The sequence below is a fragment of the Mustela nivalis genome (assembly GCF_964662115.1).
Source record: "Mustela nivalis genome assembly, chromosome: 5".
Classification (NCBI taxonomy): Eukaryota; Metazoa; Chordata; class Mammalia; order Carnivora; family Mustelidae; genus Mustela; species Mustela nivalis.
In genome coordinates, this window is record NC_139024.1 from 100,273,255 (window position 1) to 100,295,461 (window position 22,207).

A 22,207-nucleotide genomic window follows, 5' to 3' on the forward strand; every position below is an offset into this window, starting at 1 on the left:
CTCCCACTCTATGTCTCTCACATGTGGACACACACACACACACACACACACACACCATCTTCTCTCATGGCCAATTCACATAGGTTAGTATTCCAGGAGCTTTATGTTAAGTTTTGGCTTTAAATAAATCACTTCACCTAGCCAAAACCACTGACTATTTTTTGGTTTCTACACAAAACTCTAATTTAGGTCCAGTTTCCTTCAAATTCAGTCCAGGTGCTAAAAAAGTCTCTTGGTTTTCCAAGGAACACTCAACAGAATTTCTCTCCTCTGTATTCATATTTATAACATAGCCTCTAAATAGTCTAGTATTTTGTATTTTCTGGATTAAAGTGGCTCCATAGTGAATTTGTAGTCCGTCAAATTCATAGAGACTCACTTGTAAGTGTATATTTTTCCTCTTGGAAATTACTGATTATTCCTTTAGGATCTTGTTTTCCATTAATAGCAAACTCTTAAATTCTTTAGAGAACAGGCATCTATGTTACAAGTTAGCAATGAAAAGAATAAAAAATAAATAAACCAGTTCTTTAGAATGACTTAGTTACCAACCAGTGTAAAAATTTAGAGTCATAGTAAATTCTGTAACTTTTGGCTTTTATGCTATTTAATTTGTAGTCCTAGAATTCTGGATATTTCTTTGAGGTTGGGGGCTCTCTGCTCAGTGGGAAGCCTGCTTCCCCCTCTCTCTGCCTGCCTCTCTGCCTACTTGTGATCTCTGTCGAATGAATAAAATCTTTAAAAAAAATGAAAAGGGGGGGCACCTGGGTGGCTCAGTGTGTTTAAAGCCTCTGCCTTCAGCTCAGGTCATGATCTCAGGGTCCTGGGATCGAGCCCCGGCATCGGGCTCTCTGCTCAGCAGGGAGCCTGCTTCCCCTGTCTCTGTCTGCCTCTCTGTCTACTTGTGATCTCTCTCCCTCTGTCAAATAAATAAATAAAATCTTTAAAAAAAAGAAGAAGAAGAAGCAAAGCCTCTAATAATCAGGTGATATGTTTGGAAATGCTAATATACCTTATTAGAGAGCACAGCCATACGGAGATAATATGGCACCAGCATGTGAGGGTTTAAATAATTTCTCTACCATTTGTAAGATAGATAACTGAAAAAACTACTCTCTTTTTGCCACAATGTATTTTCTGTGAAATAGAAAATATAATCAATTCTAATCCAAAATGTTGGTGCAAAGGTTATATCAGTTAATTTGTGTAATGAAATATCCAGAACATAGTGAAATTCAATAAAATTAACTCTTACAGTGGGTTTTGATGGATTTAGAAAATGATATGATGTCACATAGGTGGCATGGGAGACAATTATTTCTAGATGATTTAAAGTATCATGTTTTCTCAAGAGAACTGTCATCCTATCTTTGGATAATTTTAGGGCAGATAATGAATTCAGACAATTGGTCTCAAACTTTATATTAGAACCACATGTTTTCCAGTTACAGTGCAGAGGGTGAGGGTGAGGGTGGGGTCTGAGATCTGCATTTCTTTTTTTTTCTTTTTTTTTTTTAAGATTTTGTTTATTTATTGGACAGACAGAGATCACAAGTAGGCAGAGAGGCAGGCAGAGAGAGAGGAGGAAGCAGGTTCCCTGCTAAGCAGAGAGCCTGATGTGGGGCTCAATACCAGGACCCTGAGATCATGACCTGAGCTGAAGGCAGAGGCTTTAAACCCACTGAGCCACCCAGGTGTTGCTGAGATCTGCATTTCTAACAAGCTCCCAGGTGATCCTAATGTTTGGTCTAGGGATTACACTTGGAGTACATGACTTAAACAACCTCTTAAGAATCTTTTAAGAAAAAAAAAAAAACTAATTTTATGTGCTTTGTGTATGTGTGTGCACGTGCACATGCTCACATGTATGTGTGTAAAATACTTTATGTGTCTCATATAAAACAACCTACTATTTAGAAATAGACTACACTTAATCTACCTAATGCATTTTGTTAATGTAGCAATCTCTTTTTCATGAACACTGTGAATCTTAGTGTCATGAAAGAGTTTAAGTAGATGTTCTTATAATTTCTAAAACTCTTCTTGTATAGTAGCTTGGAACAGTGGTTTTCAAACTTCAGCTTTATGTCAATTACCTGAAGTCTTGTTATTAATTGGGTCTTCACCACAGAGTTTCTGATTCAATAGGTCTGGGATGGAACTTGGGCATTTGCATTTCCAACAAGTTTTCAGGTGTTGCACAGACTGCTTGACCACAGGCTTAGAATACTCACTGGTTCTTCCTGAAGTCAGCTGGAGTCTAGCAATATTCTCTTGAGTCTTCACTATAAGCATACACTTCTGTACTTCTATTGGAGGCATTTCAACATTGGTTGTTTTGAAATACTGTGATATTGTGATTTATAATAAAAAATATATATTTCCTGTTCCTGGCATAGAGTTCCTAAAACACTTGGAATTTCCTGTGACAATAATGATAAAGGTGTCCTTTGCTAATTAGGTGAATCTTGGAAAGCCTAAGGATGGAGTGCTGGTTGCCAGGGGAATCAAACAAGTAAGTGGTTAGAGGGTTGGAACTTTCAATATCTACTCCCAGCTTCAACTTCTGGAGAAGGGAGAGGGGCTGGAGTTTGGATCAATAGGCAATGGCTAGTGAATTCATCAGTCATATCTGTGTAATGAAGCCTCCATAAAAACCCAAAAGGACAGAGTTTGGAAATCTTCCAGGTTGGAGAACACATGGAAATTCTGGGAGAGTAGTGCACCTGGAGAGAACATGGAAGCTCTGGATTCATTCCCCATGCCTTCCCATATGCACTTCTTCCATCTGGCTGTTCCTAATATATATCCTTTTATAATAAACCAGGGATCCAGGAAGCAAAACATTTCTCTCAGTTCTGTTGGACACTCTAGCAAATTAATTGAACCCAAAGAGGAGGTCGTGGGAACCTGTAATTTATAACCAGTTATTCCGAAGTATAGCTAAGAACCTGGACTTGGAACTAGCATCTTAAGTGGGGATAGGAGGAAGGTGTCATAGGGCTGAAACCTTGACCTATGGAATCCGACACTATCTCAGAGTAGTGGTATCAGAATTGAGTTGAATTAAAGGACACCTAGTGATGCCTTGGGAATTGCTTGTTGATGTGGGGAAACTTTCCCCTGCCACATTGGATTTGGTCTCGGAACAGCAAAAAAAAGATACCATCTTAAAAATCATGATTCTTAAATGTTTCAATTTCCTTACCAAGTTAGTGAAGCAGAAGATCTCATCACCTCCCATTAATCCCCACACAATAAAACATCCCCAGAGTCAATAGCAAAAGAGGCACTGGTTTTGATTAAAGAATAGTGAAATGATGTCTGTTTTTTATTAAGTATGAATAAATTATTAATATATCCCAGATGTATTTAGTGCCAAGACTGTCATGTTATAAATATGAAAAAGTAAACATGGATCACTAGAATTGGCCCTCAAATTCCATTGTCCACGTGAAAACCATTGATCTGATGGATAAAAGTCATGATCAGAAAACATGAGAATAGTGTCATCAGTTGAGTTTTAGCATATAATATATGGTTTTGAGAAAAAACATGGTATAGAATGGGTGCTCCACACTGAGTGAAATTAGGTTTGGAGATAAAGAGAAGTCAAAGGGTTGGGGTGGCAGGGGAGAGGGGTGGAGTAGAACCCACTAGATAAAGTTACTTGTTTGAACCCTGAATATGAAAACCTATGTATTTGAGTAAGTCATACTTCCCATATTAACTCTTGTAATTCTAAAGAACACTTTGAATAAAAACAAACAAACAAACACTTTGTCTTGGTAGTTGGAATCTGCATCTGAACTCCTCCACACATAGAATAACCTCAGGACCTATCAGTTCACCCTAGATTTACCTAACCTCTCAAGGATAGCTTTGAGAAAGTTAGACTCAGTTATCAGATTAGACTATTGAAATGCTCTAACCTCTTTGGTGGTGTACTCGGTCGGGGCTATTCTGGAAGGCACCAATCTGGTATAGAGAGGAAGAGTCTATAGATTAGCTTCTCCCATGCCCTTAGCTTCACAGCTGACTTCACTTATAATGAAATCCATGACTATTAGCTGCTGGTGCTCTTCTAGAAAATTGTCACCTGCCTCAAAGAAACTGCAAAAAGAGTGAAGGTCTAATGGCCAGGAGAACATCTTTAAAATGCTGTATTAATGTTAATAATGTTAATAATATTAGGATCTGGACACACTCATGAAATTAATCCTACTTTTTGACAAACTGCAATGAATATTTTTAATAGATCTGCTTGCACACTCATCTCAACATTGTAAAATGATAACACGGCAGAAACTGAAGCTATAATAGATATAATATCCTTAAAATGAAGGTTTAATAAACATCTAAAGATATTGCTTCCCAATTTAAAGCTGTACCATGGCTATGAACACTAGCTTACTTGTTTTTTGCTTACTCAGGGTCCTACAACCTGAGTATTTACTAAGTGAGAGACATTATTCTACTCATTTTATATGTCCTGGTTAATTTCCACAAGCAATACATGAAGTAGAGGCTTCTCCTCTTACCCTAGAGGAAACTGGGACTCCTAGATGTTAGTAACTTGTCCAAGGTCACACAGAAGACAATAAATGCAGAATTTAAATGAGGAAATTTTGGACACCAGAAACTTTGATGTTAAAAACTGTAATACATTCTTTATATCTAATGATGGGAAATTTAGAATTGTCACCTGATGCCTATATAACGAAGTGATTTTCAGGAAAAAAAAATGTATTTGATGGGAGGCAGTATGTTGTAATATAAAGAACAAGAACTAGGAAACAAGTTTGAGCCCTAACTACACATGGTGGTATTGAGGAAGTCAGTTATCCTCTCCCTAGACCTCTCAGATTCTTGCGTTAGATGACTGAATATATTTTTGAGGCCAGTGCACTTTCAGCAGACTTCTATGCTGTCTATAAAAGAACAGATCTGAAGTGATTTATATTTCCTATGCCCAAGACTGCCAAGAACTTTTTCTTCCTATGATTACACTAAAATTTTAAGAAAAGGTGTATCATTGGGGCGTCTGGGTGGGTCAGTGGGTTAAGCCGCTGCCTTCGGCTCAGGTCATGATCTCAGGGTACTGGGATCAAGTCCCGCATCGGGGTCTCTGCTCAGCAGGGAGCCTGCTTCCTCCTCTCTCTCTCTCTCTGCCTGCCTCTCTGCCTACTTGTGATGTCTCTCTGTCAAATAAATAAATAAATCTTTAAAAAAAAAAAGAAAGAAAAGGTGTATCATTTATTTCTTTTTGCCCTTGAAAAATACTAATTCTCCTCAAGATCTAAATTGAGATTTGTAATAAAAATGGCTTTGTCTAGTGTTGGATTATTTTCTATGGTTTCATTGCCCAAATTATAATTAACTTCATAAATAACATATTCCAATTTCACTATCCAGTCTTAATAAGGCATGTATATTTGCTTCTATTTATATATTTAAATCCATATAATTGCATTATTTTAGCAAAGAACATGGTAATTTTCACTTAGGGCATATTCATAATATGGTTTGGGATTTTGCTATGTACAAATCCAGTAAGTTTGCCATAATTTGCTACTTCGACTAGGCACATGTGTGTGTGTTGCAGGGTCGGAAAGGGAGAGGATTTTTGTTTTGGTGAATATATGTGTGTAGAGAATCATTAACTATTTTAATTGAGGTAATTTAAAATCAGATCACAGAAAGAGACCAAGCTTCCTCTCATCTCTCTGAAGATTTGACTATGAAGGCATCAAATCTGGTTGCGCCTTCTGCTTTTCATTGGCTAAGATTTCATGGGTACTCTGAGGAATAATCTGGAAAGTTTCTCTTAGGACCTTTCAAAATTCAAAACTCTTTCAAGGGAAGAGACATGGAGGGGATAGCCCCTAAAGATGTAGCCCACTCCAGTGGAGACAAACACTGGCTCTAATTTCACCACTACGTTTACTTGCATGCAAAAGTTCCCAATAAAATCCAGCTGGTTTAAATTTTGTCTGCAGACCTGAAACCCAGCAAATTTGGCTTGGCTTCCTATTTTGCAGAAAATGCTTCACACGGCTTTAATCTGGAAACACTGAAGTGTACGAACCCTCAACAGAAACAACAGAACAGCTGTCTCCTACCTTCACTTTCTCCCACCTCTACCCTTAAAGCCTTGGGTGCTTTTAAAGGAGGGGGAAAAGCCTGCCTCTGAGCATGAATGATGGTATGAATCACCCATGACTACCTTTGTTGTTTGCTCTGAGCCAGAAAAGAAAGATTAAAGAGTTGCCATTGATGAGTGAGACAACTCAACTTTTGGCATCGCTAGAGAAGGAAGGAGCATTTAAGATCATGGAGGGAAATAAAACAACAATACTGTTACAATTTGAACAATAACAGGTTTCAGTATGTGAAAGCATAGTGTTATCTTTCCCATTTTCCACTCTTGTGCTTTCATTGGCTTCATACAATCCCCTTGTTGCCTATAATTGGGGATGGAGTTAGTGCCAAAGCTGCATAAAATAAGCAATCTTTCCTTTATACTTTCTGTGCATCATGATTGTGTATGTGAAGTCATAAAAATAATTTATTATGAGCATGTGTATTCCTGGCTTAAAGAGCCAACTATTCTTGTGACAACAGTATAATAGTATCACATGTATACCCATAAAACACCATATGTGGGCACTTAATAGTTATTGCCCTGGCACCTCTATACTGGGATATCATCTTAAAGGGAGACCCCTTATATTAAAGAATGCTTGGTACTTAGACAAATAAAATCCTATAGATAAGATAGGTGAGCAAGTAGTAGAGAGTTATTAAGAATTCATTGATAATGACAATCATTCGTCTTCCATTAGTATATCAGATTGTCTCAAACCACTTTCTAGAGTTTTTTGGTGGCTTCAGAAAAACCTTTTGCAGATTGCAAACATCAGCAAACATTCTCAGTCTCAAATTTGCAAGAATGCTCTAACATCACATAGATATCTAGTAAACTGAAGAATGGACACAACATAATTTTTCTTCTTCTCACTCATTACTCTTTGGAAAGCATTTATTTGCAGCTTGTGGCACAAGTCACAGTAAACAAATTGGTTTTCAAACTAGATAAAAGAGTGCAAAGAATGCCGGAAACCTTCTTTGTGGCCCAGAGTGAGTGCTTGGTGATGTTACGAAAATGTGCCTCTGTAGCAGAAACCATTGCCTATTGTCCCTTTCTTTCCTGCTGGCTTCCAGCTTAGGGCAAAATGGCTTCCTTTGATTACCACTGAGGATGGAGAGTGGCTTTCCTAGTTCTGATAAGCTTTGAGTGTGTCAGAACTCTGGGACCGGTTCTTAACTATTACATTAGCACCTGAATCAGGTGGCCAGAATCTCACTGTAGGTCTATGGTAGGGACTTTCAGAATAACTCAACCAAAGAAAAAGGCTAGAGCTCACTTGTTCCAGATTATATGTCTACTTTAGTTGGGAGTCAAGGTAATCTGCAAGGAGGGAAGCCATATAAATCAGATTGTGGGGTTTTCTTCAAAAGGCAGCTTATCTTAGTGATAGACTGCTATGTGTCATTGGGGTCTGTGTAGGAAGATGCCCCTGTTGATGTCTTAAGTTTCTAGAAAAACCATGATTCAATACCTGCATCTCTCTTCACTCACTCTTCTTAGTATAACAGCCTGGAACTTACAATGGTATATTGTTTAAAGTACATATGGTAGTTATTACATGGAAAATGTACACTAAGCATATGTCTACAACCCTAATAGCTCCTTCCAACACGTCTATGCGGCTGCTTCCACCCAGTCAATTTCTCTCACTGTTCTTTGGCCCAAACTTCCATTCCAGCACCCCTCCTCCTCTACAATGGAAATATTGTTGCTTTGAATTGTTTTGTTCTTTCTTTAAAGTTTTAATTTTAATTCCAGTTAGTTAACATACAGTGTTATATTGGTTTCAGGTGTACAATATAGTGATCCAACATTGATTGCTTTGTTCTTTTAATACAGATGGGTAGCTGAAAGAAAACTTCTGAGGTATAACATCTCTTATTGATCCAAATAGGTACTTTTTTTGTTAGTAAAACTGGCTTAGCAGTTACTATCCCTATATCTTGTTAATCTCTACCAACTGCTGGGTTTTTCAAAGGCCTTTACCTTATTAAACATAAGTCCCTGGGGGTTCCTGGGTGGCTCAGTATGTTAAGCCTCCGCCTTCAGCTCAGGTCATGAGCCCCGGGTCCTGGGATCAAGCCCCACATCAGCTCTCTGCTCAGCAGGGAGCTTGCTTCTCTCTCTCTCTCTCTCTCTCTCTCTCTCCCTCTGCCTGCCACTCTGCTTACTTGTGCAGTCTTTTCTCGTTAAATAAATAAATAAAATCTTAAAAAAATCCCTGACTTCTTCTCTCTTTCTCATTAAGAACTTTCCACTAGCCTATTATAATGTGATTTAGAATTTGATTTCCTTCCTGTCCACTTCCAAAATCATGTTTTCAATTCACTATCAATGATTCTCCACCCTGACCATTCATTTTATCTTTATCATTGGATTAGAAGATATCTAAGAGCAAAGAATTTTGAGAATTTCCCTAAGCTTCCATCTCACATTTGTGAAATGAAACTAGAATACCCCAGTTCACAAGATTTTTTTTCAGAATGAAAACATTAAAACTAATTTCAGTATCAATGGCGTTTTTGGAGATTTCCATGAGAAAGTGCAGTTGTAGGGAGGAATAGAAGGGAAAGCAATGGTAAGAGAAGAACCGATGGTGGTTCTTTTTCTCTACCCCTTCCTGTTCCTCTTCCTTTCTTTCCTTGGAAAGATCTTCTTGGGCCAATTCACTAAAGTATTTTAAAACATCATGTCATCTGAAGAACCGAGAAGTCACTTTTCTTTCTTTTTTTTTTTTTTTAAGATTTTATTTATTTATTTGACAGACAGAGATCACTAGTAGGCAGAGAGTCAGGCAGGGAGAGAGGAGGAAGCAGGCTCCCCGCTGGGCAGAGAGCCCAATGCGGGGCTCCATCCCAGGATCCTGCGATCATGATCCGAGCTGAAGGCAGAGGCTTTAACCCACTGAGCCACCCAGGCGCCCCTAAAAGTCACTTTTCATTTAGTCCTCTGCATTTTCAATATCAAATAAAACTCTAAGCTATATTGTATTTCATAAGGATGTAATTTATTGAATGAGTACTTCATGCTCTTCTCACATATCATCTGGTTTGACTTTTAACAATAAGCGTTGTGGTAGGCATCATTCCATTTTAAAGATTAAGGAACAGAGTCTCAGTAACTTTGCCTAAAATGACAGAGCTGAGGTGAGGCAGAGGCAGTTTTGATCCATGCCTAATTATAATGCTACTATGTTCTGCACCATTCTGTTTTCCAACAAAAATCTCTTTGCTTTAAATATACCCATCCATTGTCTCTTTTCTCTACAATAGATTCCACCACCTATTTTTAGTTTTCATCTTCTCACATCTGATTTTTTCATAGTTTCCTCACCAAACCAGCTGATTCACTATGACTAGACTAATTGCCCAACTGTGTCTTAATTGCATTATTTCTGTCTGCAAAAGACACCTGTTGCTCTCCATTGCTCCTGCTTTCATCCTTCCCACATGTAAGCTTCATCTGATTCCCAAGAACACCCAGAATGCAAATCAGGTCCTACTTCTCACCATTCCTCAAAGCATGCCTTTCCCTTAGCTGTCCCTTGTTGATTCCCACCTCACTTTATTTAAATTATTGCCCTTACCTGAAAGCAGATTGAGGACTTCATAAGAGCAAAGTCATGTATCATCCTACCAATATATTCCCATGTTGACTGCCATTGTGCTAGCTCTGAAGTAGGAAGTAATTACTTATCTGGAAAACCTTTACTTGGGTCCAGGTCTGGTGGTTTCTGCCACATGGTCCTGTGGACATTCATAGGTGACTAGATGTAAATGATCCGTGAACTCCTCATTCTGCTGGAATGGGTCTCCTAAGTAGAGGGCAGATTCTAAATTCTCCATATCTCGTGAGGACAAATGAGAAATTGACTTATGGCAGATTAACTGGCAGCAAATGTGGAATTAATGTTGCATCACACCAACCTCTCTAAGGGGTAATAGGAGTAGCATTTGGGGGTCAGGCATCTCCCAAGCTACAGGCTAAAAAATTTGTTTAACTCTAAAGAATAGAGAACAAGAGAAATTGTGGTATCACTTGCTTGTATATATGTATGTCTAGTAGAGGAAAGGATTATAAATAATGCCTGTATTCAGGAACACAAAATACCATTAGTCTGACTTTTCTGACTTTCCACTAACTATACAAAAAGAAGAAGCTGCAATAAACAGTTTGTGCCTACCCTAAATATATAAATATTTGTCTATCAATCAGATATGGCCATGTTTTCCAAGGGTTTTGTTTTGTTTTGTTTTCCTTTTTTAATGGATTCCTAGATGTATTCCATGGAGAAAATAAACTTAGGTAAAGTTTCCCTTCTACTATAGCAAACAAAACAAAACACTGTAAAACACTTGCAGCCAGGACATAATTTATTTTGTCTAATCTAAAATTTTCCAAAGTAATTTGTTTATACGATCTTTAATTTGCCTAACACATAAACGGGTTCTATAGAATTAGCATTTCATAAGAAATATTTAGACAATTCTGCCTCTTCTGACAAACTTTGAATTTACTGTGTTGACTTCAAGTCCTATTTCTGAAATAAGAAATGCCAAAAGATTCTACTTCAGTGAATTGACTCAAGAAGATCTTTCCAAGGAAAGGAAAGAAGAGAAGGAGGACACAAAGGGAAAGAGGAAAAGAGAAAGAACCATCAAAGGAATCGCTTCTCTTATCCTTGCTTTCCCTTCCATTCCTCCCTATGGTTGTACGTTCTTTCTCACAGACGTCTCCAAAAACCCTATTGATACTAATATTAGTTTTAATATTTTCATTCTCAAAAAAATTCTGTGAACCTAGGTATTCTGGTCTCATTTTTACAAATGAGAGAACTGAAGCTTAGAAAAATTCTCAAAATTCTTTGTTCTCGGGGTGCCTGGGTGGCTCAGTGGGTTAAAGCCTCTGCCTTCAGCTCAGGTCATGATCTCAGGATCCTGGGATCGAGCCCCGCGTCAGGCTCTCTGCTCCGTGGGGAGCCTGCTTCCTCCTCTCTCTGCCTTCCTCTCTGCCTACTTGTGATCTCTATCTATGAAATAAATAAATAAATAAAAATCTTAAAAAAAAAAATTCTTTGTTCTCAGATATCTCCTAATCCAATGATCAAGATACTTACTCTTTGTCTATCAGTAAACAGACCTGATTTTTAGAACTAATTACTAGGCAAATAGTTTCTTAACACATTACTATTGATCAATAATGATATGCATTCATTACAGATGGGACAATGATTTTTCATTTTTATTTATTTATTTATTTATTTTTAAAGATTAGTTTATTACTTGAGAGAGAGAGAGAGAGAACACAAGTGAGGGGAGGGACAGGGGGAAAGAGGGAGAGAGAGATTCCTCAAGCAGACTCCCTTGAGCACAGAGCTCTGTCCTGGGATTCTAAGATCATGACCTGAGTCGAAATCAAGAGTCAGACACTCAACTGACTAAACCAACTAGGTGTCCTTGAATTTTCATTAAAAATGATAATGATATGTGAAAAATATGTGATTTATCTAATGACCCTTTGTCAATGTCAAATATAAAAAACTAAACATTATATAATCATACACTATACATGATGATACTACACATTGACAGATATGCTATATCAAAGGTAAAATTGCTAATATATACTTTTGACCATTAGATAATTGCATAGGCATGGCATTATGATAGCCATATTACACTGTAAATTAGATAAATCTGGTGTCTATTTTTAAGAAGCTTGCTATCTAAGAAAAGCTAACTACATATATCATACTTTTATATTCGGCTTTCTCCCCCAAATTTGTAAATTTATGTTTAGGGAAGAGATACTGCAATTATATACCTTTTTATTTCCTTTTAAAAACCCAGTAATTTATAAAACTTTCGAATTATCTCGTCATCCTAAATGTCTATGAAGACTTTCCAAAATGTATCCCTTTTCTTCATTTTTTCCCCTAGCTCTCTTGTCCCTGGTGTTTTCAATCAGCCTATGAAAAATTGTGGAAGCTGCCAGGTAAAGTCTTACACATTTTCAAAACAGTAGACATTAGGGAATCATTCAGTTCCAAGTAGAGGTATGCGTAGATATCAAGTAGACAATGTTTTGCCACATATACTTTTTCATAAAAAAAAAATTCTATAAGAAATCTCCATATAGGAAAACAAAAACTTATGAAGTTGATAAAATATGGTGTAAACTATTCCCATTCTTATCTTACATTTGTCTCATTACAAGCTCTCCTAGTGCTTGTAAAATATAATTCAAGGTAAAAATTACTGTTCAATTTTGGGAACACATTTTTTTTTCCAATAAATTCATTCCAGATAGAGGTACTTTGTAGAGAGTGTGGTTATTTTATATTTTTATCTGACTCAGGTTGTATCAATGTAGACATAGATTTTAGCAACCAAAGAAATAGCCAAATCTGATTTTAAACAGTTACAACCGATCTTTTGTGCATTATTCTTTGTGTGCCCTTTGCCTGCTGAATATGCTGGAAAGCTTTATGTACAGTCTTTACATCTGTAAAAACAAAATGCTCACACTGATAACATAGTCTAAGATAATTGCTCTAAAGATTGCAGCATTTCTTTAATATTTCTGTTAAATGTCAAAGTTAAAGTGGTTGATTTATTTCATTACACTGAAAATGATGAACATATTTCAATAGGGTTTGCAAGTTGAAACATCATACAGATGTATGTGAGTCATTTCAGAAGCTTTATTTAGATGTGTGTCATCTCTTCTATTGTAGATTTCAGCAACAGAAATATGTGATCATGAACATTTGCAAGCAAGTACTACTATGAAATATTTCTCATCGTGCAACACTATCAAATACAACTTGTCTCTATTACTTTTCAAAATTTATCACTTAATACAGATGGCTGCCATATTAGAAAACACTGAAAATGTTTTTGCATAATTTTTGTGACCTCCACGGGGTAAATTTTACATATATATTGTAGAAGATTTTGTTATGGATTGTATCTTCACTATTTACCAATTCTGACCTTGGATAAGACAACTATCCTGAGTTTCTTAATCAAGTTGAGCTAGTAATTCCTATTTGGTAGATACTGTGAAGTTTAGCAGTGTTTGTCAAAATGCCTTTTAAAGTATTAAGCACCATATTTATAGAAGTAAAGCATTTTGTTTATTCTATGAGTATGTACATGTATTTCTCCTTGTGTAGGTCTGTGTTTATACACTGTATATACTCTATACACACACAGGCACACAGAGAAAATATATGTTCTGCTAGCAGCATCAACATCATCTGGGAAGTTATAAGAAATTCAGAATTTCTGTCTCATCCCAGACTTACTAAGTCAGAATTGGCATTTTAAGGTAAAACAAGAACAATGTTAAAGTTTGGAAAGCATTGTTCCATGTAGTCTACTTACAGTCTGATCTTTCTCTCTTTCCACCAACACACACATATATATGTAGCAGCCAGAGGGCTAGGCTAAGAAGGTAGATTTATCATCATAAGTTGCTAAAAGAGAAGTCTAGGAGAGTACTTTATATTTTAACTAGAACTGACCATCAATAATAGTGGAAAGATAAAAGATATTAAGTGGCTTATTCCTGGAATAGTGTTTACTGCTGTCAATAATGAAGCAGAATGGATCATTGCCTTTAAAGTTTGAATTAGATAATCTAAGACATCCTATCCAATTTTGTGATTCTACTATACATGCATACTTATATATTTATTGATATATATTCTAAACATGAATATTTAATTCTTATCTCCAATCTATATCTTTAGATCTGTTTTGCATGAGCCCACAGGTGACAGATATTTTTAATTCCAAGATTTAAAATTGCTGCCTTCTAAAACAATCATAGTATATTTATGCATATTTATCATATATAAATCATAGTGTGTTTATCTAATCTAGTGTTGGCTATTATGTAGCAATGCATAATTTGCATTCTAATTGCTTCCTCAGTTGCTATTTCATTATTTGCAGAAACTATTGAGGAAAATGTGAACAGCTGAGACTCATTATAATCTCTAAGCAGTCTACTAGATGTGTGGGTAACACTGTTACTCAACCAAGGGCCAAAGAACTTGACGTGCCAGATTTTTCAATACAGTCAGTTACTAACACAGAGCTTTTGGTTCATGACAAAAGATCAAGGCAAATCTTCTCCAGTGCATGCTTATCCAAATATGTGTTTTTTTGCTTTTGTTTTTGTTGACATACAGAAAGCTGTATATATGTAATGGATAGAACTAGATGAGTTTGAAGAGAAATATACATGATGAAAGTCACATCACCACAGTCGGTACCATAAGTATATCTATTACCTCTACGAGTTTCTTCCTATCCCCTTTTTATTACTATTCTGCGTGTGTGGTAGGAACATTCAGCTTAATAGCTGCCCTCTTAGAAAATGTTTAAGTGTAAAAAATAGCATTATTAACAATATGCTCCATGGTGTATAGTAGGTCTCTAGGACTTACTCATTTTGCATAACTGAAACTTCATATCCTTTGACTATGTTGGAAGAGGCTATCCAAAGGATATTACTGCTGGTTAATTTGTGAGCTGTACCAGGGAGACGGGAGGCTCCTTGCCCCCTCCCCTGTTCTTGGAGTAACATTCTACTCACTGTTCCCATAGCCAGAGCTGTTTCAAGGATGCAGTCTTGAACAATGTGCTGTTGTTGCGACCATATGGACTATAGATGTGACTGAGCCCCATTTAAGACCTCTGTATAAACTTTTAAAATTCTAGTGGTTGAGTGCTAAGATCTACTATCTCGTGACTGCCCAAGGCAAGTCCCATGCATTAAGTTCCCTTGCTTATTAAAACAACCACCTAACAATCTGGAGGGGTCTGCCTCTTTCTTTAGTCTTTCCTTTTCCTCTGTGAATGGAGAATCAGTTAACAGATTTCATCCAGGGAACTCCTGAGGTTTGCAAACCAACAGGCTAATACTGCTAAGTTCCCCTTTCCCCCTGGCGCCTGACAAACGTAGTTAGCCATACATAGTGCAAGAAGATAAATCCAAGACATCATCTCATCTTCTTTGAATTTGTCAACTAAATGAACGAAGATGCTGCATGTTATTATTTAGGGAAAGCATGTATTTGGTCAATTTACTCTTTACAACATACATTTTAGCAGTGATGTTATACTGTCATCATATGGGTTTAATACCTTGGTTTATCATGTTATTAATGTGTTATTTTTTCCAAACTTAAAGATGTTTATATGTTTTCCTTTCTCCCCAGCTGCAATGCCTCTTAGATCCATTTTGGAAGGTGATTTTTATACACTAATGATAGAAAGGCCCATGGTACATGGACTCTCACTACTGATCATTAAGTGAAAAAAATCAAAACTTGTTTCCAATTTGGGAATTGATGTATCTTCAGATGATGATATTGAAATATTGATCAAATTAGAAATAGCCTCAACCCTTGGATATGCAAGAAGGTCATCCTTGCATTTTTATTCTCAATGAAATTTTGTCGTGGTTTTGGCAGCCTTTTATTTAAAAATGGAAAGAAGCCAATAACATTTAACTATGCTATGTGACATGTTAGCAATTTTTTAAAAAGCTATAAAACATATTTAATTATTCTATGAAAATGTTCACTTTGTCAAGATTTTTCTTCCATGCAGACCTGTATATGTAAACAGAATTTTAATCGAAGATTTACAAAGGTGCACTATATGATATATTTAATTTCTACTTCAACTATTCTGACATTTCTTTTTAAATCATTATTTTGTATCTGATCTATCATATCTTTATTTATGCATTTACCATTTCATAAGAATTATAAAATGTAAATTTTAGATCCCATCAGCTCTCAACCACTGCTACACAAGAATTTGGAAGAAAAAGAAAAAAAAAGAAATGATCACATCTCTGTAGTCATTTGAGGAGAACACTATTTAAATTTGTTCTTAACATAGGCCTGAAATTAATCTTGATTTCCTGTCAAATGTACAGGGATTTTATAATATAGTTCATAATAGTGTTTAACTCCTCTAGGGTATGAGTTAAGATAAACAAGTCACTGACAGTGTTTATCTATAAATATAGCAGATGGTGTGGGACTGAGGTTGGTTATTAACTCTGCCGACTTTAATTTCATGGTTATAAAACACTGTAAACCTCACTGTTTATAAAAGGCAGGGAAGAATCTCCAATGGGCTTCAGTAGCCAAGAAACCCTCTGTAACATTAATCTCTCTAACTGATACTCGGTATCCTCCTAGGGTGCAATATTTAAGATTGTGGAGTGATTGCTAGACACATTAAAATTTTCACTGGGATCATTAGCTAACATTTCTGTCATTGATCTATTATAACTTTGTTAATGAGTTCCATGTGAGTGAAATTTAGTGAATGAGACGATTCTTTCTAAACTTTGGTAGGTGAATGTTTAACAATTACCTTAGGCAGATATATTTAAGAGGCAGCCTAATTTGTCAGAATAGTAACCTTTTTCTTATGTAAAGATGAATCATGGTACCTAACTAGACCAAATGTACTTAGGGATAGAATTTCATAAAGAAATACTATAGCATCATTCAAATAATTAGCCAATGTACATTATACATCTATATGTAAGCCATGGATCTGCCTCAAAATGCCATAGAATTTTAAATTTAAAAGAATTAAAACATTGCAAAATGCCATGGAATTTTTTTAAAAACAAAACTATCCTTCATATTCTGAAGTGATTTGAATATAAAATTTTAATATAATTTCACCAAATCTGTAAGATCAACTTGATTAAAATTAATGCTTCCCCAAAAAAGGAACCACTAGTATAAAAATGATATTATTTAAAATAGCTTAGTTTTGCCATTCCAACTTTATAATGAATAACAAAATGTATTTTATGACCACAAAATTGAAAAAAAAAATTCACACACTCTACCTCTATTATTTTTTCTTTTAGAAGAGATTGATTTTTCAGTTCCTAAGAAAGTCAGACTTCTATAAATATATGATAACCCAATATGTAAGTCTAGAAATTAAAAAAAACTTAAACCAAAACATCTTCACTGTATTAGAGTTCAGACTCCTTGAAAATGGCTTTTCTAATAACAAAATCTTCCCTTTTCTACCTCTTATGTTGGCTCCTTCTCTTGGACCCATACTGAGAGCTTTGTTATGATCTGAAGTCTGTCTCCTCTGCTTTCTGCTGATTATTCCTAACTTAGACCTCAAATCTTGGCTTCCAAGCAGCTGGCTTGTGTACAGCCGCAACTCTTGGTAAGGAAAGGACTAGATGGGACTATTGGTAATATGTCTTTCCATCTCCCTTCCTACTCAGAGCCTCTTGTCACTAATTCTCATCAGATGTGGATTCCGCTATTTGATGCACTCATTTCTACAAACAATAGTCTACTCGGACTTTCAGGTCTCTAAGGACACGAAACAGAGAGGACAGCCAGTCTCTCAAGGGGAAACTTTATCTTATCTCCCCCGCCCCTTTTTAAAGATTCAAATCCTACCTGAATCTTCATCATCAAAGAAATTGGTTATTGGGCTATTGGTATATTTAACATTCAAATCTGTGTTGAACTGGATCAAAACTAAGGGTGAGTTCACTTCAAAGTTATCAATGAATGTCACTAAAAATGAATCCATTAATTAGTTTTAAGGATCCCATCTTTTTATCTTGTGAGTTGTGAAGTGAGATAGAAATGTGTTTAGCAAAATGTTGCCACAAAGACTAGGGCCATAGAGTGACTTTTCCATAAAAGTGACCCTTTTTGTGACCCTTTCCCATAAGTGTGACAAAAGCTAGTTGACAACAATAGACAGGGAAGGGATTTCCAAGAGACAGAGTAGGGAAATAAGGAAAGTTGGATGTTGAAGTCTGAGGGTGAACAGAGTGACTGTTTTAGGGACTTGATAAGAATTTTTAAATACAGGGGTGCCTGGGTGGCTCAGTCAGTTAAGTAAGCTTCTGCCTTCAGCTCAGGTCATGACCTCAGGGTCCTGGGATGGAGCCCCACCTGGGCTCTCTGCTCAGTGGGAAGTCTGATTCTCCCTCTCATTCTCCCTCTGTGCTCTTTATCTTTCTCAAATAAGTAAACAAATAAGGTTCTTTTTTTTTTAAGATTCATAAATACAAAGTATTTTAGGGAAATGAAATATCCTTAAAAGCACATTGGAATAATCACGCCCGTAAAACAAACAGGAAACTTTTTAATATTACAATGGGTCGCTTCAAGTTGCTGATTTTTACCCCTGGTCTGTATATAAGGTACAGTGAACTGTCGTAAAGTATAATGTACTTCCCTAATCATGGTTTTGGGGGGGAAAAAAAAAACCAGCAATCTCTGTAAAGAAATTATCTTATTAAAAGGTGGAAAAAAAAAAACCTGTTAAAATGTAAGGAATGTGCTCCTGCTTTCATCCTCACCTATCAGATTTTATTAAGAGAGCATCAGAAATAAACTGCTACCTTGTAATATAATATAAAACAAATTACAACCCTTAGAAAAAAGTTATGTATGACTTTTAAATACTCTAATCTAATTTTCATTATTTTCTTTCAGATTATCTGAATCTGTCTAATGCCAAAGGCATGGCATTGCATAAAAGAAAGCCTGCAAAGGAGAGAACTCTGAGTGGATTTCATTCCCCTTTCAATGGTCAGTTAAAAATCCATCCTCTATTTTTACTATTTATTCTCTCTCAAAAATTCAGTAGTTGTTTTTTTTTAATCTTTCATTTCTAGGAGAAGTAATCTATGCTGTCATGTGCATGACGGTCACCTGTGGAATCCTTCTCTTGGTTATGCTCAAGCTGAGGTAACTGGATACAACTTAGAAGGGAAGGGCTGGAACAGAATCGGCCTGGTTACAGCACATTTCACAATGGCAGACCCTACAAAGGGCCTGAGAATGAAAGCTTCTCCGTTAAGACATACTAAATCATTTTTTAATGTGGGATAGGTCCATGGAAACATTACTGTAAGTCTTCAGATGCAAGAGAAATGTGATCAGGGAGATTTTTTTTTCTTTAATGTTGCATTTTAGCAGCACATGTGCATCGTTCCCCCCCAATTAAACTGTTATCAATCTTTCCCCTGGTTTTCCTACAAATTCCAAGTTGAACTTTGCTGCATTCCTCATTCAAATCATTTGCAATCATCAGCTTACCTAACCGAGCTGTTGTGGACTTTGTATGGTTTATATTTATCTGAAGATTTCCTCTTCAGTTTCTTATATGCTAATAAACTGTATTCATGTATTAATATACAGTTATTAAAAGAAGCATTTAATGAGACTTCACAGGGTACCCTTAGAAACACTCATTACTATTTCCTCACATTAATTCACTCTTTCCAAATCTTTTTCCTTGGCTGTCCTCATTGCTGGAATGCGGTAATGCTCCAGCAAACATGTGGGACTTACATTAGAGATTTATCAATGTCTATATTTCTATATGTCCAGGATCTAAAATTTTTCCACTTATTTAATATTGACCAATAGACATAAAACGGTGTATATTTGCTTACCTTTCATTTAAAAAAAAACCTTCATATTTATGAATCAGTGATGTTCATTTTCTTTTTTCTTTTTTTTTTAAGATTTTTATTTATTTGACAAAAAGAGAGAGTACAAACACGGGGAGCAACAGAGGCAGAGGGAGAAGCAGACTCCCCACTGAGCAGGGAGCCTGATGTGGAACTTGATCTCAGGACACTGAGATCATGACCTGAGCTGAAGGCAGCCGCTTAACCAACTGAGCCACCCAGAAGCCCCTGATGTTTGTTTTCTTGTTCATTATACACGAGTGTGTATTTGTGTCTCATTTGAGTATCGTGCAATGAAGAAATATATGTGTTTGCATATATACATTTATATCATGTATAGGCACACACACACAGAATATATTTATCAGTAAGATGAAGTCTAGAGAAGAGCAATGGCAATAGACCTTTCTCTTATGGCAATCACAGAGAACTCAGTACACTACTCAATTCTTGTATACTGATGGCCCCTCCAGAAATCTCTCACTTTAAGACCTTGACAAGCAGGCAGATAAAATGAAATACTTATGTGGGGAGGTATATGGCAATACCAACAGGTCAGGCCCTTGATGAGTTTACACCCTGCCTAAATATATTCCAGTGAAGTTTTTAAATGCAGTATCTACTTATCTACTCGTTGGATCCCAACCCATGGAGCATTCATTTGGTGCTCACCAACACAAGTACCCAAACTGCTTTTCTCCAAGGCCTTAAAATGGTATGTGTATGAGATGTTCCTTGGGTCCCAAGATACAGTTTAAAGGCTAAATAGCTCTAGTTTCTAAGGGGGTTAATAGCATTGGAATTTATTAAACTTGACTTTGTCTGGTTTAAAATACTTGAGAGCACTATCAGTTACTGGACCTGCCTACCTATTCCATTATAGACATATCATTTCAGAGAGACACAGAGGGTTTTCTTGTTTAGCCAAAATTTTATTTTAATGATTCTGAATCTTTATTTCTTAGACACACATAATGTATAAACTTCATATCTACCACATTGCGTTTTTACAGATTACTGTTGTACCGCAGATAAGTAAGGTGTTGTCTTTCAAAATCCCCTGTGTAAGATCACCTTCTTTCTCATCTGCCTATCCCTTTACTGGATTTCAGTGTGGATGTTTTCGACAAAAATCTTGAATTTTCTCTAATGTGTATTTTAAGGCAAATCATTCCTACTATTAAGTACACCACATGTAGTTACAAATTATTTTCCATACAATTTAAAATAATCTTTACCCATAATCTGAAAGATCCAGAAAGTAAATGATCTAGGGTTAAGTAAATGACAAAATTACAAGCCATCATGGAAAGGACAAAATAAACAAAATCATCAGTTACAACAAAACCCATGTTACAGTAGGGATGACCAGCACCTTTTAATGAAAGAAGGCTGGTTGCCACTTCAGGCATTGGGAATACCTTTCTGCAACACAAATTAACATTTTTACATTTGTTTCGTGTTATGTGGAATTAAAACAACCCTGAATCTTTGGAGGAATTTGTAGAGAAGCCAATAATTTAAAACTTAAATATTGAGGCACCAGGACACCTGGGTGGCTCAGTCAGTTAAGCTTCTGTGCATGATTTCGGCTTAGGTCATGATCTCAGGTCCTTGAGATCAAGCCCCACTTGGGTTCTTTGCTTAGTGAGGAGTCTGTTTCTCTCCTTCACCCTCCCCTTTTGCCCCTCACCCCTTCTCTTTCTAAAATAAATAAATTAAATTAATATAAATAAATTTTAAATATGAAGTAAGTCTTAAATAACTTAAAACTTAAATGTAATTTAAAAGACTCTTAAAATAATGATTCCTTGGAAATCACAGTTAAATGCATACTTCTTAGAAAGATTATAGAATATTTGACTATTGAGACTTTACATTCAGGAGCTTGATTTATTTATAAATAAATTTTAAATATGAAGTAAGTCTTAACTTAAAACTTAAATGTAATTTAAAAGACTCTTAAAATAATGATTCCTTGGAAATCACAGTTAAATGTATACTTCTTAGAAAGATTATAGAATATTTGACTATTGAGACTTTACATTCAGGAGCTTGATTGTATTTTTCTCTCCAGGGATAAAATCCATCCAGAAATATAAGCACATAGAAGCTCATTTGTAAAATCATTAAAATGGCATGTTGTTAACTTTAACTTTTACTTTTATATAGAACTTCCAGGATATCAAGTCAAACAAGAGATCATTCACCAATCCAAATACCTGGAGGACTGATTCTTTAAGAGTCACGGATCATTAACAACCACTTTCTTTACAGGAAGTCTTTGTAGTCAGTCAACAGAATACCCCAGCTGTCATCAATAAAGAAAATGTGAAGACGGATTCATTGATATTAGATCGTTAAGGATAATAATGTAAGAAATAGTAATAATGGCATGATGTTAGATTTTTTTTTTAAGAAAGTATTCAAGTAGGGGCACCTGGGTGGCTCAGAGGGTTAAGCCTCTGCCTTCAGCTCAGGTCATGGTCTCAGGGTCCTGGGATCGAGTCCCACATCGGGCGCTCTGCTCAACGGGAGCCTGCT

At 36.1% G+C, this 22,207-nt stretch overlaps 1 protein-coding gene across 1 annotated transcript in view; it reads left to right on the forward strand.

Annotated features, from left to right (window-relative positions):
- Positions 1 to 21,905, forward strand: part of GFRAL (GDNF family receptor alpha like) — a gene marked incomplete at both ends in the record, with an annotated part of 50,529 nt that extends 28,624 nt beyond the window's left edge. Inside the window, 3 exons of the mRNA XM_082729455.1 lie at positions 18,681 to 18,776; positions 18,863 to 18,935; positions 21,836 to 21,905. Of these exons, the coding sequence (XP_082585581.1) occupies positions 18,681 to 18,776; positions 18,863 to 18,935; positions 21,836 to 21,905 (239 nt within the window). The remainder of the gene's footprint in view (positions 1 to 18,680; positions 18,777 to 18,862; positions 18,936 to 21,835) is intronic.
- Positions 21,906 to 22,207: the final 302 nt, after the last annotated feature.